Source organism: Mercenaria mercenaria, chromosome 1 (genome assembly GCF_021730395.1).
Source record: "Mercenaria mercenaria strain notata chromosome 1, MADL_Memer_1, whole genome shotgun sequence".
Lineage (NCBI taxonomy): Eukaryota > Metazoa > Mollusca > Bivalvia > Venerida > Veneridae > Mercenaria > Mercenaria mercenaria.
In genome coordinates, this window is record NC_069361.1 from 65,418,322 (window position 1) to 65,437,379 (window position 19,058).

General features: G+C 35.8%; 2 protein-coding genes across 2 annotated transcripts in view; one reads left to right on the forward strand and one right to left on the reverse strand.

Moving 5' to 3' along the window:
- Positions 1-19,058, forward strand: part of LOC123535473 (ATP-dependent RNA helicase TDRD9-like) — a 115,011-nt gene that overhangs the window by 13,923 nt on the left and 82,030 nt on the right. The window contains exons 7-12 of the mRNA XM_053549733.1: positions 13,377-13,480; positions 13,989-14,047; positions 15,918-15,975; positions 16,465-16,607; positions 17,157-17,261; positions 18,147-18,244. Of these exons, the coding sequence (XP_053405708.1) occupies positions 13,377-13,480; positions 13,989-14,047; positions 15,918-15,975; positions 16,465-16,607; positions 17,157-17,261; positions 18,147-18,244 (567 nt within the window). The remainder of the gene's footprint in view (positions 1-13,376; positions 13,481-13,988; positions 14,048-15,917; positions 15,976-16,464; positions 16,608-17,156; positions 17,262-18,146; positions 18,245-19,058) is intronic.
- LOC123535504 (uncharacterized) lies at positions 1,011-10,819 on the reverse strand. The gene is made up of 3 exons (XM_045318223.2): positions 10,727-10,819; positions 4,534-4,726; positions 1,011-3,897 (listed from the first exon to the last, which is right to left on the reverse strand). The coding sequence occupies exons 2-3, from the start codon at positions 4,721-4,723 to the stop codon at positions 2,474-2,476; spliced, it is 1,614 nt and encodes a 537-aa protein (XP_045174158.2). The 5' UTR covers positions 4,724-4,726; positions 10,727-10,819; the 3' UTR covers positions 1,011-2,473.

Consider the following 19,058-nt stretch of genomic DNA (forward strand, 5'->3'; position numbering starts at 1 on the left):
CAGCTTGGATGAGTTTAAGTCACTGGGGTGTATATGGGGAGCACGGGCTCTCTTGGCCATGGCCCTTGATCAGCCAGGCCTTTATGTTGGTGTTTCGCAACATAAAAATCAAGTAAATCATTCATTAGATTTGAATGTAAATGCTGGTCAATTTATTTATGTTTTAGTGGTTTAACGACTTATACAAATATTCGATATACCCAACAAAATCTTCTGTATATCCAAATAAAAATTATCAGAATACGAGCTTTACAAGTAGAAGTCATGCTTCACTTATAGCACAATTTCCACCTTTAATAATACCATTTTGTATTTTGCACAATTCATGGAAATATGCATACAAAAAGAAAAAATGTTATTTCATTGTTATCCTTTCACAGTTTTACATGAAACTTGCATAAAGGAAAGTTTATTTAATAATTACAAGTATAAAAAGGTGCCTTTTTTTCCTCTTAAAATTAAGTCAGGACATTATGAATGCTAAAAAATATTGAATTTGGAAGAAGTTTTGCTGAGAAATAGTTAACAGAGTATTTTTTAACAAAGTATTAAGTGTTTTGGTAAAATCCTAAACATGTTGGTCAATAAATTCTTAACACCACTTTGCATTGATAAAATATGAAATTTGGTAACAATATTAATTTTGTAATATAAATACCATTTTCTAAGTTGTTTAAAAACAAAAATCATCCTTATTTATCATTTAACTTTTGTAATATGTTACATTTTGTGAGTTACAACCATGTTTCACAGAAATTTTAAAGTGAAATAGCATACTAACTCTGTGCAACAAAGACATACGTTGAGATACGACCATGTTGCACTGACTGAAAGTGTCTTCCTGAGATACAACCTTTTGACAATTTTACTTTTTTCACTTTAATTTTAAGAATGTGATTTAGATATTTTAACAAGTGATGTTTTTATGTTAAATAAGGCAAATTATGTAAAAAAGTGTATTTGGTAAAAAAATCAAGTTACGACCATGTTGCACTGACTCATCGAGATCATATTTTTAATTTTTGTACCCCCCGACAACAAAGTTGTAAGGGGGGGTATACTGGTTTCAGGTTGTCTGTCTGTCTGTCCGTCTGTCCGTAGACGCAATCTTGTGCGCACCATCTCTCCTTATCCCCTTGACAGAATTTAATGAAACTTCACACAAGTGATCAGTACCAACAGTAGTTGTGCATGGGGCATGTTAGGTTCTTTTAGAAAAAAAATTTGCAGAGTTATGGGACTTTGTTTTTTTGTTACTATACTATATACATAGACACAATCTTGTGCGCACCATCTCTCCTCATTGCCTTGACACAATTTAATGAAACTTCACACAAGTGATCAGTACCAACAGTAGTTGTGCATGGGTCATGTTAGGTTCTTTTAGAAAAAAAATTTGCAGAGTTATGGGACTTTGTTTTTTTGTTACTATACTATATACATAGACACAATCTTGTGCGCACCATCTCTCCTCATCCCCTTGACACAATTTAATGAAACTTCACAAAAGTGATCAGTAACAACAGTAGTTGTGCATGGGGCATGTTAGGTTCTTTCAGAAAAAAATTTTGCAGAGTTATGGGACTTCGTTTTTTTGTTACTATACTATATACATAGACACAATCTTGTGCGCACCATCTCTCCTCATCCCCTTGACACAATTTAATGAAACTTCACACAAGTGATCAGTAACAACAGTAGTTGTGCATGGGTCATGTTAGGTTCTTTCAGCGACAAAAATTGCAGAGCTATGGGACTTTGTTTCTTGTTAACATACTATGTACATACAGTCTGCATATGCAATCTTGTGCGTGCCTAATCTACCAAACCCTTAAACACAATTTAATGAAACTTCACACAAGTGATCAGTACCAACCCTAGTTGTGCATGGGCATATTACATTCTTTTAGATAAATATTCTGCATAGTTATGGGACTTTGTTTTTTGTTACTATACTGTATACATACAGTCTATATACATACAGTCCACTTAATTATGCAATCTTATGTGCGTCAAATTGCAATGTACTGTGTCAGTGCATGCGGGGGGTACATTCATCACCTTTAGTGATAGCTCTAGTTTTTTTGTTTTTTTTTAAAGGAAGCTGGTATGAATAAAGGCTTTTATTTCTTTGATGGTAGTCATCTTGCGTGATATGTATGAAAGTGGTTTAATCACTTTATACAGTATGAGGCCACTGGCTGAGTAGTTTTGGTTGCATACTTGGAATCACTTTCCCCTCATTGCTGTGGATTCCATACCCTGTAAGTGATGTAGAGTCCCTTAATGTGAGGAAGCCATTTGTCTTAATGAAGGCCGGTGGTTTTACCTAGGGGTCAGCTAAGTGGCATCAGTTGTACACGGAGAGGCACTTCTTCTAGTATTAATGCTTGGAAGTTGGCAGTTACTTGTGGAAAACAGGTCCATCCTGGTGCTGAGTCCAGGAAATCAGTGTCATTCAGAAAATGCTTCTCTATGCCTTAGGGTTTTCCATTTTTGCAGACAAATCTTTCACATAATCATTAGTATCACTAAAACTTTCATGTTTGTCTCTTTCAATTCTGACATTTTTATGTTGAAATGCTGGATCAGTTTCTGTTGCTGATTCTTTAACACAACTTTGGAGAAGTTTGTTTGTTACATCATGAACTTCCATTTCTGAGACTGTGTCCGATTTAGTATCTTGTAAGTCCTGAGGAAGACCATAGAACTGATTCTCATAAAACTGGGTATCTTTAGTATCTGCAGTTTCATCTAGATCAGATGAATCAAACTGATTATCATACAACTGGATATCTTGAATGTCAGCATTTTCATCTAGATCAGATGAAAGTTTATTGTCAGTCTCACCTGCCGGATTGTCTGCTATATCAGGACCAGTTAAAGGTGTGTCACATACAGTTGCATCACTACTTGTGCTTATACTATGCATCAGCTGCGGTCTCTTGTTACCTTGATCTATACCAGCTAAACTTGGCAGCTCTTCAGGAGAGGCATTGAATTGGAGACTTTGATCTTGATTTGCCTCATTATCAACATTTTCAGTGTCATCTTGTGGTTCAAAATGACTGGAAATTTGCCTTCGATACTCATATAATGCGAAAAGCTGTCCTGCAGAATTTTCATCAATATTGTCTAATGAAAATTTTGGTAAAGACCCGCTGTACAAACTTTGTGAGCTTTGCAGGGATTGTGTTCTTTCTGATGTGGTGCTTTCATCAATCAGACTCTCATAATCTGATATCTGTCGTTTCCGTCTTACTCTACGTCTCTTGCAGCAGGAACAACATAAGGGTCTCTCTAGGTCTCTGAGATTTTCTGAAATGTGGCCGTAATTTGATTCCAGGGCGTTCATTAAGATCTCAATAGCATTGTTATGAGTATCATAATTGTTAATGCAGTTAATAATGTTGCTCCAAATGAAAGGTCTGGTTCTTTGAAAATTTTCATTCTCGTAAATATCATCGTATGTATCGTCCGATATTATCTTATTTTGCCAAAGGTAGTCGCCAATGTCCCTTAGATCTACAGTCAATTGCATAATGCAAATTATGCACACAGGTTTGTGTTTATGTTCTTTAACAATCTCTTCTAAAGTGTTATTGACTTCTTTCTGAAGATGGGGATGATCTTGTCCGACAATGTCAAGGAATTTCTCTATCATCTGAGGGTCACGAGCTTTGATCTTGCGTAAAAGGAGTCTGGTTTGGTCTTTGGAGCTTGATCTTGAAGCAATCATTGTACATTCGTCTTCACTGAGACATCCTGTTGAGATTAATTGATCAGGAATGTCAGTTTGGTTAAATGAAAGATCCTCTGTAAATCTTACAATGTTTCTCTGCAGTGCCTCTGGCAAGTGCAACAGTTGAGATGCATCAAATTTGGAAGATTGCGTACCTGAAGTTATAACATGTATCTTGTCATGGCATTTTAATGAATTAAGAGCAAGAGCCACAAATCAGATAATTATTGAAGAAACTAAGATTGACAGAATGGCATTAAGTAAAACACTCATCACTCATGTTGAAAGGGAATTTTACAAAATGCTGAAATTATGAAGGGATTCAAGTGATGCAAGCTTAAAACAAAAAGAAGGAAAATGGCTGGAGACCTTGTGAGCTTGAGACACCAATGCTTATAGTATTACTCTGTATATAGGTATAATCAAGAAGTCCTTTGTTTGGAAAAAACCAAGTTTAATAAAAATAATAATAATAAAAAAAATTAATAATGAAATAGAATTTAAAAGGAAGTTTCTGATTTTTTCCCAGTGCCTAAAGGAGGATGCTTGTAATGGTTTTGAGTTTGAACTGGTCTTAAAAAGAATTCCATTGTTTAACACAGGTTCAGAGCAGATCAAATACTTATTTCTTGCCAGATGTTGTGTGTCATATCCAAAATCTGCTAGGGATCTAAAATAAAACTCATATAATGCTTCATCTTTATGCAGTAAGTAGAAAACTGCATTGATATAAAGAAGCACTTTCTGTGCTGAGGGGATATTATATGTCTGTATAGTTATATTGTACTTACTTCTTTTTTGTTTAGATTTTTGAGGCGGTGGCTGTTTTGTATGGTGTCCATCTTTCCCATTGGTCCTGTTCAGTGTTCTGATAATAAATTCTTGACCTTTAATCAGTGTTTGAAGTTGTGTCTCCAGGAAGTCTAGTCTCTGATCTATTGACATTACTTCATCTGACAATTTCATTTGCTGTGGATTCATCTGCTGTAAAGGATATTTATTTTTCTCAACTATGAGATATACTTACATGCCCAGTGGTTAAGATTGACACTTACTAATGTAAGTTGGAGCCTCACTTGTGGGGTTCAATTTTTAGCTCACCTGAGCAATGCTCAGGTGAGTTTTTCTGATCGCTCGATGTCCGGCGTCTGTCGTCTGTCATCTGTCGTCTGTCTGTCAACATTTAGCTTGTGTATGCGATAGAGGCTGTTTTTTTAGCTCACCTGTCACAAAGTGACCAGGTGAGCTTTTGTGATCGCGCGGTGTCTGTCGTCCGTCTTCCGTGCGTGCGTGGGTGTGTCCGTCCGTAAACTTTTGCTTGTGACCACTCTAGAGGTCACATTTTTCATGGGATCTTTATGAAAGTTGGTCAGAATGTTCATATTGATGATATCTAGGTCAAGTTTGAAACTGGGTCACGTGCCTTCAGAAACTAGGTCAGTAGGTCTAAAAATAGAAAAACCTTGTGACCTCTCTAGAGGCCATATATTTCACAAGATCTTCATGAAAATTGGTCAGAATGTTCATCTTGATGATATCTAGGTCAAGTTCGAAACTGGGTCATGTGCCATCAAAAACTAGGTCAGTAGGTCTAAAAATAGAAAAACCTTGTGACCTCTCTAGAGGCCATATATTTCATAAGATCTTCATGAAAATTGGTCAGAATGTTCACCTTGATGATATCTAGGTCAAGTTCGAAACTGGGTCACGTGCCATCAAAAACTAGGTAAGTAGGTCAAATAATAGAAAAACCTTGTGACCTCTCTAAAGGCCATATTTTTCATGGGATCTGTATGAAAGTTGGTCTGAATGTTCATCTTTATGATATCTAGGTCAAGTCCAAAACTGGGTCACTTGCGGTCAAAAACTAGGTCAGTAGGTCTAAAAATAGAAAAACCTTGCAACCTCTCTAGAGGCCATATATTTCAAGAGATCTTCATGAAAATTGGTCAGAATGTTCACCCTGATGATATCTAGGTCAAGTTCGAAAGTGGGTCACATGCCATCAAAAACTAGGTCAATAGTTCAAATAATAGAAAAACCTTGTGACCTCTCTAGAGGCCATATTTTTCATGGGATCTGTATGAAAGTTGGTCTGAATGTTCATCTTTATGATATCTAGGTCAAGTCCGAAACTGGGTCACTTGCGGTCAAAAACTAGGTCAGTAGGTCTAAAAATAGAAAAACCTTGCAACCTCTCTAGAGGCCATATATTTCAAGAGATCTTCATGAAAATTGGTCAGAATGTTCACCCTGATGATATCTAGGTCAAGTTCGAAAGTGGGTCACATGCCATCAAAAACTAGGTCAATAGTTCAAATAATAGAAAAACCTTGTGACCTCTCTAGAGGCCATATTTTTCATGGGATCTGTATGAAAGTTGGTCTGAATGTTCATCTTGATGATATCTAGGTCAAGTTTGAAAGTGGATCACGTGCTGTCAAAAACTAGGTCAGTAGGTCAAATAATAGAAAAACCTTGTGACCTCTCTAAAGGCCATATTTTTCATGGGATCTGTATGAAAGTTGGTCTGAATGTTCATCTTGATGATTTCCAGGTCAAGTTTGAAACTGGGTCACGTGCCTTAAAAAACTAGGTCAGTAGGTCTAAAAATAGAAAAACCTTGTGACCTCTCTAGAGGCCATACTTGTGAATGGATCTCCATAAAAATTGGTCAGAATGTTCACCTGGATGATGTCCAGGTCAAGTTTGAAACTGGGTCACGTGCCTTAAAAAACTAGGTCAGTAGGTCAAATAATAAAAAAACCTTGTGACCTCTCTAGAGGCCATACTTTTCATAGGATCTGTATGAAAATTGGTCTGAATGTTCATCTTGATGATATCTAGGTCAAGTTTGAAACTGGGTCAACTGCGGTCAAAAACTAGGTCAGTAGGTCTAAAATTATTAAAATCTTTTGACCTCTCTAGAGGCCATGTTTTTCAATGGATCTTCATAAAAATTGATCTGAATGTTCACCTTGATGATATCTAGGTCAGTTTCGAAACTGGGTCACGTGCGGTCAAAAACTAGGCCAGTAGGTATAAAAATAGAAAAACCTTGTGACCTCTTTAGAGGCCATATTTTTGATGAGATTTTCATGAAAATTAGTGAGAATGTTCACCTTGATGATATCTAGTTAAAATTCAAAACAGGGTCACGTACCTTCGAAAACTAGGTCAATAGGTCAAATCATAAAAAAACCTTGTGACTTCTCTAGAGACCATATTTTTCAATGGATCTTCATGAAAATTGGTCAGAATTTTTATCTTGATACAATCTAGGTCAAGTTCAAAACTGGGTCACATGAGCTCAAAAACTAGGTCACTACGTCAAATAATAGAAAAAACAACGTCATACTCAGATCTGGGTCATGTGGGAAGAGGTGAGCGATTCAGGACCATCATGGTCCTCTTGTTTCAATTAATCTCCATGAATATTGGTCAGAATGATAACCTTGATGAAATCTAGGCCGAGTTCGAAAATGGGTCATCTCGGGTCAAAAACTAGGTCACTAGGTCAAATCAAAGAAAAACCTTGTGTATGCGATAGAGGCTGTATTTTTCAATTAATCTTCATGAATATTGGTCAGAATGATAACCTTGATGAAATCTAGGCCGAGTTCGAAAATGGGTCATCTCGGGTCAAAAACTAGGTCACTAGGTCAAATCAAAGAAAAACCTTGTGTATGCGATAGAGGCTGTATTTTTCAATTGATCTTCATGAATATTGGACAGAATGATTGCCTTGATGAAATCTAGGCCGAGTTCGAAAGTGGGTCCTCTGGGGTCAAAAACTAGGTCACTAGATCAAATCAAAGAAAATCCTTGTGTATGCGATAGAGGCTGTATTTTTCAATTGATCTGCATGAAATCTGGTCAGAATGATTGCCTTGATGAAATCTAGGACGAGTTTGAAAATGGGTCATCTAGGGTCAAAAACTAGGTCACAAGGTCAAATCAAAGAAAAACCTTGTGTATGCGATAGAGGCTGTATTTTTTAATTATTCTTCATGAATATTGGTCAGAATGATTACCTTGAAGAAATCTAGGACGAGTTCGAAAATGGGTCATCTCGGGTCAAAAACTAGGTCACTAGGTCAAATCAAAGAAAAACCTTGTGTATGCGATAGAGGCTGTATTTTTCAATTGATCTTCATGAATATTGGTCAGAATGATTGCCTTGATGAAATCTAGGCCGAGTTCGAAAATGGGTCATCTCGGGTCAAAAACTAGGTCACTAGGTCAAATCAAAGAAAAACCTTGTGTATGTGATAGAGGCGGTATTTTTCAATTGATCTTCATGAATATTGGTCAGAATGATTACCTTGATGAAATCTAGGCCGAGTTCGAAAATGGGTCATCTGGGGTCAAAAACTAGGTCACTAGGTCAAATCAAGGAAAAACCTTGTGTATGCGATAGAGGCTGTATTTTTCAACTGATCTTCATGAAATTTAGCCAGAATGATTACCTTGATAAAATCTAGGCCAAGTTTGAAAATGGGTCATCTGGGATCAAAAACTAGGTCACTAGGTCAAATCGAAGAAAAACATTGTGTATGTGATAAAGGATGTAGTTTTCAATTGATCTGCATGAAATTTGGTCAGAGTGATTGCCTTGATGAAATCTAGGTCGAGTTTGAATATGGGTTATCTGAGGTCAAAAACTAGGTCACTAGGTCAAATTAAAGAAAAATCTTGTGTATGCGATAGAGACTGTTTTTTTCAATTGGTTTTTATGAAATTTGGTCAGGATGATTGCCTTAATGAAATCTAGGTCGAATTTGAATATGGGTCATCTGAGGTCAAAATCGAGGTCACTTGGTCAAATCAAAGAAAAAACTTGTGTATGTGATAGAGGCTGTATTTTTCAATTGATCTTCATGAATTTTGGTCAGAATGATTGCCTTGATAAAATCTAGATCGAGTTTGAACATGGGTCATCTAGGGTCAAAAACTAGGTCATATCTAAGAAAATGCTTGTTTTATCGCAAGAGACCAATTTTTTGGTCCAATCTTAATGAAAATTGGTCAGAATATTTGTTTCCATGAAATCACTAGGTCAAACATGTTTTACACTGTTATGGTTTGTTTCTTAGGTGAGCGACCTAGGGCCATCTTGGCCCTCTTGTTTATGTGAGGAAGCTATCCAGCAGGCTTACGGAAGGTCGGTGGTTCTACCCAGGTACCCACCTATGGTGAAATAATCCTCAAGTTTTTGTCCACTGCCCACTGCCAAAGCTGGAAAGTAGCCATATGATGTATCCCTGTTTCTCGTATTCTCAGGGTTTCTCATATTCTCGTTTTTTGTCTTCAAGTTGTCAAATAATTTAATGTTTGTTACTTTCTAGACAGAAATGGTACAAAACTAACACACTGAAAATTTCAAGTGATTTGAATGCATATTGACAAAAATATCAGCATTTTACTCAATTTTCAAAAAAATCCTTATTTTTTTCTGTTGGTGTTAGCAAATTTGCCATAAATTATTGATTATGCAATTAATTGTACTATTTCTTGATGTATTTACTACAGAATATTTCTTTTTATAACACAATGGTAATTTTGATGTTTTAAATTCCACAACTTATTTGTGATGAAAATTCAAATCTAAATCCACGGGAATACGAGAAACTCTTGGTCCATTTCTGCAGGTGAGGGTGGTATCAAATACAGTAACAAAATGATTAAATGAGTTAATTTCAGTAATATTTTATGACTCCATCTGAAAGACAAGTGAATTTTCTACAAAATAACACCCAAATGCTGTTTATGGAGTGGTTAATCTGTTACTGGGAATAAAAACAACCCCTTAGGCCCCCGAGAATATGAGAAAACAGGATATAGTTGTGTGGATGTGATGTTAAACCAAATAAAAACAAGTCTATGATACATACCATTCTAAATGAATTACCAACTTGAGATGCTACACACTTGTCACAGACTACTTTATTTTACCCCAGTTTTTAATTTGATTGTATTATTTGCACATTATTTATTATTAAGTTTAGATAGAGCTCATGACTTGGTCAAGTCCCTAACGTAGGCATGAGGTTTGGAATAAATCTATGGAAAAAAAATCATTATTTATACTTCTCAGTATATCAGTAGACAGATAATAACATGCTTTATTTACATAAAAGAGCAGATAATTCTGTTTGAAAGACTTATGTTTAAGCCTCCGTCAGTGTTGTTCATGTCCATTTTTGATTTGTTACTCTCTTGATAGAGCCCTATTATTTGGAGTAGATTTTGTACAGTTGTCAACAGATCTAAATAAATGTTCAATAGATTCATAATATGAGCCGTGCCACAAGAAAACCAACATAGTGGCTTTGCGACCAGCATGGATCCAAACCAGCCTGCGCATGCGCATGATGTTCGCTTTCAAAGCCTGTTGCAATTAGAGAAACTGTTAGCGAACAGCATGGATCCTGACCAGACTGCGCAAAGCCACTGTGTTGGTTTTCACATGGCACGGCTCATATACATTTTGAATTTGTTAGGAATAAAAAGGAAGCAATCACAACTTCAGAGGTGATACAATGTATTCAAGCAAAATTTTATTGCATTTTTAGCTTTCTGTATTGTTTTTCAGTACATGTATTTAATTGCAAGAAAATGATGGATTATTTTCTGAGTTTTCAAACAGTGAGATTATCATTCAACTACATTTAAATATGGAAGAATTTGAATCAAGAATTAAACACTCTCATTTAAACTTACATAAATCTCATTGAATTATTAATTAAGCTTTTCCTAGGTAAACATTATGACATCAATCTTTTGCAGTACTGAAATGTTAACTAGTCTTAACCAGTAGAAAATTAAAACCAAAAACAGCAGATACCTTAAAATGTTTCAGTAGTTTTCTGTAAAGTTGCATAATCAAAACTATTCCCGCAAAAGACACTATAGGAAAAATTGAAAAATTGAACACATCCCTTCAGTATAAATATAAAATTTTAAAATAGAAATTGTATTCACCACAATGCTAGCTTTGAAAATTTATTTCCTGTCCATCTTCATAAATTCATTTTAAGGAAGTAATTCAGATGTAAGTACTGTACACTTTCATTTGTACACCAGGTTCAAAATTCAGTGTTTTGTCAGATATCTAATCTGCAAGAGCAAGATAGCAGTTATCTTTCATTTAAAACAATTTGCATTTTGATCATTGTTCAATTATGATAAAATTGTATAGATACAGTATCGAACAAAAGTGTCACATACCAGTAGTATTTTACATCTCATTAACCAGTGTCTCCTCCAGTATTTAAGAATAAACACTAGATTGAAGACCTGTTGATTGACCCACCAGCAATTCTTACATTACAGATCACAGTGCATCGTCTATTGTTTGAGTAGAATGTAAAAAAAAAAAAAAAAAAAAAAATCATAACTATTTTAATTGTGATTGTCCAGTGTCTCTTCTCATGTCTTATAAATTATTCTTTTTAGCTCACCTGAGCACAAAGTGCTCGGGGTGAGCTATTGTGATCGCTCACCGTCCAGCGTCCGTCTGTCCGGTGTCCGTCCACACTTTCCTTTAAACAACATCTCCTCCTAAACCACCAGGCCAATTTTGATGAAACTTCACAGGGATGTTCCACGGATGGTTCTCTTTAAAAATTGTTCAAAGAATTGAATTCCATACTGAACTCTGGTTGCCATGGCAACCGAAAGGAAAAGCTTTAAAAATCTTCTTCTCAAAAATCAGAAGCCTAGAGCTTAGATATTTGGTATGAAGCATTGCCTAGTGGACCTCTACCAAGTTTGTTCAAATCATGACCCCAGGGTCAAAATTGACCCCGCCCCAGGGGTCACTTGATTTTACATTGGAAAATCTTAAAAAATCTTCTTCTCAAAATCCAGAAGCCCTAGAGCTTAGATATTTGACATGTAGCATTGCCTAGTGGACCTCTACTAAATTTGTTCAAATCATGACCCCGGGGTCAAAATTGACCCCATCCCAGGGGTCACTTGATTTTACATAGAAAAATCTTCAAAAAATTTCTAAAAATAAACCAGAAGGCCTAGAGCTTAGATATTTGACATGTAGCATTTCCTAGTGGACCTCTACAAAATTTGTTCAAATCATGACCCCCGGGGTCACTTGATTTTACATAAGAAAATCTTCAAAAAATTTCTAAAAATAAACCAGAAGGCCTAGAGCTTAGATATTTGACATGAAGCATTGCCTAATGGACCTCTACAAAATTTGTTCAAATCATGACCCCCAGGGTCAAATTGACCCCGCCCCATGGGGTTACTTGATTGTACATAGAAAAATCTAAAAATAAACTAGAAGGCCTAGAGCTTAGATATTTGACATGTAGCATTGCCTAGTAGACCTCTACAAAATTTGTTCAAATCATGACCCCTGGGGTCAAATTGACCCCGCCCCATGGGTTCACTTGATTTTACATAGGAAACTCTTCAAAAATTTTCTTAAAATAAATCAGAAGGCCTAGAGCTTAGATATTTCGCTTGTAGCATTGCCTAGTGGACCTCTACAAAATTTGTTCAAATCATGACCCCCAGGGTCAAATTGACCCCGCCCCATGGGGTTACTTGATTGTACATAGAAAAATCTTCAAAAATCTTCTAAAAATAAACCAGAAGGCCTAGAGCTTAGATATTTGACATGTAGCATTGCCTAGTAGACTTCTACAAAATTTATTCAAATCTTGACCCCCCCCCCCCCCCCCGCCGGGTCAAATTGACTCAGCCCCAGGGGTAACTTGATTGCACATAGGGAAAACTTCATAAATTTGCTAAAAATAAACCAGAAGGCCTAGATCTTAGATATTTGATATGTAACATTGCCTAGTAGACTTCTTAAAACTTTGTAGAAATCATGACCATGGGTTAAAATTGGCCCCGCCCCAGGGGTTACTTGATTGTACATCGGAAAATCTTCCAAAAAATTTCTAAAAATCATCAGTTTGACATTTGAAACATGTAGCTAATATTTCTCAGGTGAGCGATCCAGGGTCATCATGACCCTCTTGTTTCAATACTCAAGGTCATCTGGAATTGAAAAGTAGGTCTCTAGATCAAATGATAGAAAGACCTTGTTACCATTCCTGATGATGTATTTTATCTTATTTACATTAAGCCTGGTTGAATGTAGGGATAATACACATTTTTTTTGGGTATTAATGTCTGCAGAAGCCCACGGAAATGTTTGTGACCGAGTCCTAAAGTTATTCACGGTTATCTACAAAAACTGAAACGATACTGAGTTCTAGAAGGAAAGTGTTTAACTAGGGAAGAAGCAAGTACGAACATTGTTGGGTGCAGTGCATTTGGCGTTGGTAACTGTCACAAAACATTTAATGCTTAAGACTGCATCTTTCATGCTAAAAAAGAGGGTATTAGGGAAGACACAGATACCAGATGTCAGTCTGCGGAGAAATACATATACGTCCCTGGGAAAGCATTTTAAAAAAAATAATGTATTAACAGCACCAAATTGCCTTGTTTGCACACAATTTTTTCTCTGCAGAACTTTTTTATGTGTTTATGTACTTGTTGTTACTTTCACTAAAGGAATGGTATCCTCACACTTATAACACAAAACTCATAACTTCGATGGGGATGTTGTTTATGTGTTTTTGTACATTTATTTCAGGTACCTCCACTGGAGGAAAGTGATCCACACATTACTCATGAAGCTCGTAACCTGGCTGTGGAACTTATTCAGCAGTTTGATAAACTGGAGGAAAAGGAGCAAGGGTATGTTATAATATTTAGATAAAGATGAAATGTTGCCTTCAACAGACCATCATGGGGTGCATATATGCTTAACAAACAGCTCCTGTTTGCTTTTTGTGTTACACTGTATAACAATTTTTAAACAACTTTGTTTAAAGACAGCAGTTTTAAACCTTTGGCTGTCGGAATTGTGATGAACATTGGTAAAAATACATGTGACATTTAAGAATTGTGACTCCAAAAAGTTATTTATGGAGTAGATATTACATGCTTAAAATTATACTTTTCCATTCGCTTGATGCAAATTCTTTGAAGCTTCACTACTGTGTGTAAGCAATTTTCCATTTTAAACTGCACCAGTATTAGTCTGTTAAAGACAGTCCACAAAAATGGTTAAAAGGAAGAAAGACAGTTTCTTCTCGCTACTGCTTGCCAGATTTTCACTGAAGATTTTATTGCAGTAGTCATGAATAATTTCATGAAAATTATTTGTGATGATATAAATGATCAGTATTCCTCTTGTTTGCAGGCTTAATGATGCCACAGGATTTGCACCAATCAGAGGAACTGTTCTTGTGTTTCTGCCAGGTATGTGAATATTCAAGTTGTGCTGCAGTATTTTGATTTGCAAAAGCATGGCATAGTTTCTTTACACCCATCTGTTCATATTTTGTGCCTGGTCTATAACTTTGACAATCACAGACAGATTTAAAATAAACTTGGCACAAATAGTTAGCATGACATGACCATGTTTTGCATGCAAGAACCATAAATCTGCCCTCTTACTTGTTAGCTCACCTGAGCAATGCTCATGGTGTGCTATTGTGATCACGCTTCGTCCGTTGTGCATCTGTCCGTCATCAACAATTGTGTTTAAAAGACATCTCCTCCAAAACCACAGAATGGATTTTGATGAAATTTGGCATGGATGTTCCTTTGGTAGTCCTTTACCAAAGTTGTTCAAATGGTTCCACTTGGTTGCACATAGGGGCTTCAAACGACATCTCCTCCTAAACTGATGATCCGATTTTGAAATAATTTCACACAAATGATCCTTATGTTACCCTCTACAAAGATAATTCAAATTATACTGATTTGTCAAAAAACATGGCCACCATGGGAGGGGGCATGGTCACTTTTCCTTACATGTATTTAGTGGAAATTAAAAAAAAATCTTCTTTACTCAAGTGGTCCTTGTTTGACCCTGTACCAAGATTGTTCAAATTATTTTGATTTGTCAAAAAACATGGCCGCCAGGGATCATGGTCACTTTTCCCTATATGTATATAGTGGAAATTAAAGAAATGTCTTGTGTGAAACTGCTAGTCAGATTTTAAAATAATTTTACGCAAATGGTCCTTGTTTGACCCTCTACCAAGATTGTTCAAATTGTACCGATTCGTCAAAAAACATGGCTGCCAGGGATCATGGTCACTTTTCCCTATATGTACATAGTGGAAATTAAAAAAATGTCTTTTGGAAACTGCTAGTCAGATTTTAAAATAATTTTACATAAATGGTCCTTGTTTGACCCTCTACCAAGATTGTTCAAATTATACTGATTTGTCAAAAAACATGGCTGCCAGGGATCGTGGTCACTTTTCCATATATGTATATAGTGGAAATTAAAAAAAACGTCTTGTGTGAAACTGCTAGCCAGATTTTACAGTAATTTTACGCAAATAGTCCATGTGTGACCATCTACCAAGATTGTTCAAATTATACCGATTCGTCAAAAAACCTGGCCGCCAGAGGGAGTGGACACTTTTCCCTATATGAATATAGTGGAAACTTAAAAAATCTTGTGTGAAACTGCTAGCCAGATTTTAAAATAGATTTACAGAAATGGTTCTTGTGTGACTTTCTACAAATACTGTTGAAATTTTTAAGATTTGTAAAACACCATTGTATCCAACTGAAAAAGAGTGATTGTATCCAACTGAGTAAGAGTGATTGTATCCAACTAAAAGAGTGATTGTATCCAACAGAGAAAGGGTAAATGTGTCCAATTAAAAGAGTGATTGTGTCCAACTAAAAGAGTGATTGTGTCCAACAGAGAAAGAGTGATTGTATCCAACTAAAAGAGTGATTGTGTCCAACAGAGAAAGAGTGATTGTATCCAACTAAGAAAGAGTGATTGTATCCAACAAGAAAGAGTGATTGTATCCAACTGAGAAAGAGTGATTGTATCCAACTAAATGAGTGATTGTATCCAACTCAAAGAGTGATTGTGTCCTACTTAAAGAGTGATTGTATCCAACTAAAAGAGTGATTGTGTCCTACAGAGAAAGAGTGATTGTATCCAACTAAAAGAGTGATTGTGTTCAACAGAGAAAGAGTGATTGTATCAATTAAAAGAGTCAGTAGTCAATTTTGGTAGGCAAGTTTTTGTTTTAATGAATCAGATATTATCTTGAGAGAATGATGAAATTGAATTTTATCTTCTATTCATTTACAGGTTTAGCTGAGATTACCTCCCTTGAAGAAGCTCTTTTTAAACTCAGTGCAAAACATCAGTAAGTTCAAACTTTGTTTGATTCAGAGTAGCAGTGTAGCAGATTAATTTTGTTTCTTAATTTAAGGAATGGCAGGATGGTAGGTTTGAAAATTGATGATAGAGTGGTAATACATTGTACTTGGAGCCCTGTATTTTGGGAACTGTGATTAATACAGACAGAAGGTAAAATCTCCGGCGTAAACTTTTCAGCCGGCTTACTGAACATAACTGGTTTTATCAAGATGCCTACCTGTACCTCTGTAATTGTCCAGAAAGTCTTTTTGGGTCTTTCTCCTTCATCAAAATCTGTAAAGCTGTCATTTAACCAGCATTTTATTGATGTGACTTATGTTCCAGCAACAGATGTAAAGTATTAATCTCAGTACAACATGAATTTGAAGTATGCAAGTCCTAGTTACTTAACACAAGTTCTGAATTTCTGCTGTGATGTTTAATTGAAAGAAAGACTTAAGCAAAATTCATCTCTAGTGTAAGTTACATTTCACAGGTTGCGACTGATTCCTCTTCATTCCACTATTACAATGGAAGAGCAAGCGCAGGTATTCAGTCAGCCGAGTACTGGGTTCAGGAAGGTGATACTGTCCACAAATATTGCAGAAAGCTCCATTACAGTGCCTGATATCAAATATGGTTTGTATAGATAACCTGTTCTTATCTTCATGGAAAGAATCAGTGGTTTAATGCACTTGTCAGAATACTTAATTTGAATGATAACAATTGGTTTACTTCAGAGAACAAGACCACAAAACCAGGGCTGCTGAGTATGAGCCCCCAACCAATAAGCGCCCCAGCAGAGCTTCTTGGAAATTGGAATGTTTTGCTGTAACCTCTAACTGAAATGACTAATAGTCTTCTTGAAAAATTGCCTGTATGGGTTGCTGGTAGCTACTATGAATTATATATGCACAACAATTCATTGATGTTCTGGGTCTGAGTGAGATTAGAAGTTAGTAGCCTAGAGGTATAGTGCCTGAAACAAGTGCCAGAAGTCATGGGTTTGCTCCCTGATGTCTAAAGACATAAAAAAATGTTACCAGGAGCTCTCTTGCTTGTCACTTGGCATTTAATAGGAAAATAGCTTCTCTTTTCTCATAACCTTGGGGAGATTGATACCTTCCAGGAGGATGTGTAAAGAGAGATTTATTTTACTTATGGAACAGTTTATTATCATTGTTTCAGTGATAGACTTCTGTCTGACAAAGAATCTCGTCTGTGATTTTGACACCAACTATACAAGTCTTCAGATACATTGGGCATCAAAGGCAAACTGTACTCAAAGGAAAGGTGAGACTTGGATTCTTTAAAAAAAAAAAATTTGCCTGCAAAATGTGAAATTACTTTAATTCTAGTTTTTGTGAAAATTTTGGTAGAGTCAATCCAAGAAACTTAATCCCAAGAAAGAAATGAACTTCTTTCTTGAGTTTGATCTCTGCAAATTCTTGTCCCCACGAAAAAGGCATTTTTGTGTTTTTCTGCTAAATTTTATGTTCACAATATCAGATGATTTCATTGTATTTTTTTTTTGTCCACACAATGAAATTGTTTCACAGTAAACTTATAATTGTTTGGAATTTGTCTACAAAATTTTCCATCCAATTGCTTTCAAACTTCACACATGACTTCAGCATCATGAGCTGACTTAATGTGGCAAGTTACATAACTCTGGCTTTTAATTTTTTTTTTCCATATTATGCCACCTTGTAAGTTAGAAATTTGAGTTAAAGGTTTGCATGTAAGCAGATTTCTCAGAAACCACCAGACTGAACGCTTTTATACTCTGCACATGTCTTTGGCATCAGGAGATTACCTCACAAGGCGAGTAACATAACTAGCTTTTATGTCGTCAAAATACTCCTCTTTTTAACATTGAAGTTCTGTGAAAGTTTTGCATGTAAGCAGATTTCTCACAAATGGGTAAAATTTTGTTAACACCATTGAAAGACATGAAATAACTTAATCTGTTTGTTTTACATGTAAGATTAAATTGTTTCACTGTTGAAAGCCAGATTTTACATTTAAATTTTTTTGAAAATTTTGTGTCTGGTGTTCATTCAATGAAAGATTTCAATCTGGCACTGAAACACACACAATATCCTTTGTATATTGTTAGTTCATGTTTATATATAAGTAAATCCGGAGATATTTGATGGATAGTTTTGTGTTTATCAGGTCGTGCTGGGCGTGTGTCTAATGGCCGTGTCTACCGACTGGTTACAAGGCATTTCTATGAAAACCGTTTACCAGACTACAGTACACCAGAAATGCAGGTAAATACTTATACACACATTCACATAACTATTTAGAAAGGAGTGTTTTCAGCTATATGTATATGAGCCGAGCCATGAGAAAACCAACATAGTGCGTTTGCGACCAACATGGATCCAGACCAGCCTGCGCGTCCGCGCAGTCTGGTCAGGATCCATGCTGTTCGCTAATGGTTTGTCTAATTGCAGTTGGCTTTGAAAGCAAACAGTATGGATCCTGACCAGACTACGTGGATGCCCAGGCTGGTCTGGATCCATGCTGGTTGCAATCGCACTGTTGGTGCGGCTTATATACAAGTATGCGTGGTTCATTTTATACTGTAACAAACTTCTTCATAAAATATTTGAATTGTTTACTATAAAATATCGAGATGGTGAAATGTCTTATGTTTGGATTAATTAAATGATGAAAATAATCAGAAAATTCAACATAAAAAATCTGTTTTATAAGACAGCAAAAAAATTTTATATGTTTTCTCAGTCTATCTCAGTTTTGATTTACATTTCTGAGAAATAATATTGAATCTTTTATATTTGTGACAAGTAGTTTGTGGTCTTGCAAATCCGCATGTTATATTCTACCAAGCAAATGAAAATCCCATCAATAGTATATTTAAAATTAGAAAATTCATGTCTCCATGAAATACTCTGGAATTTGATTTTTTCAGGTGACCAAATTTTTGTGTAATAAATTTAAAAACAGTTACGCAAGATTTATTTATGTAAGCTGTAATTTTTTCCAATAAATGTAATTAAACCTGGAGTTTTTGCAGGAACTGTTTTTGTGAAATAATAAAAAATGCGAAATTAAGACAAT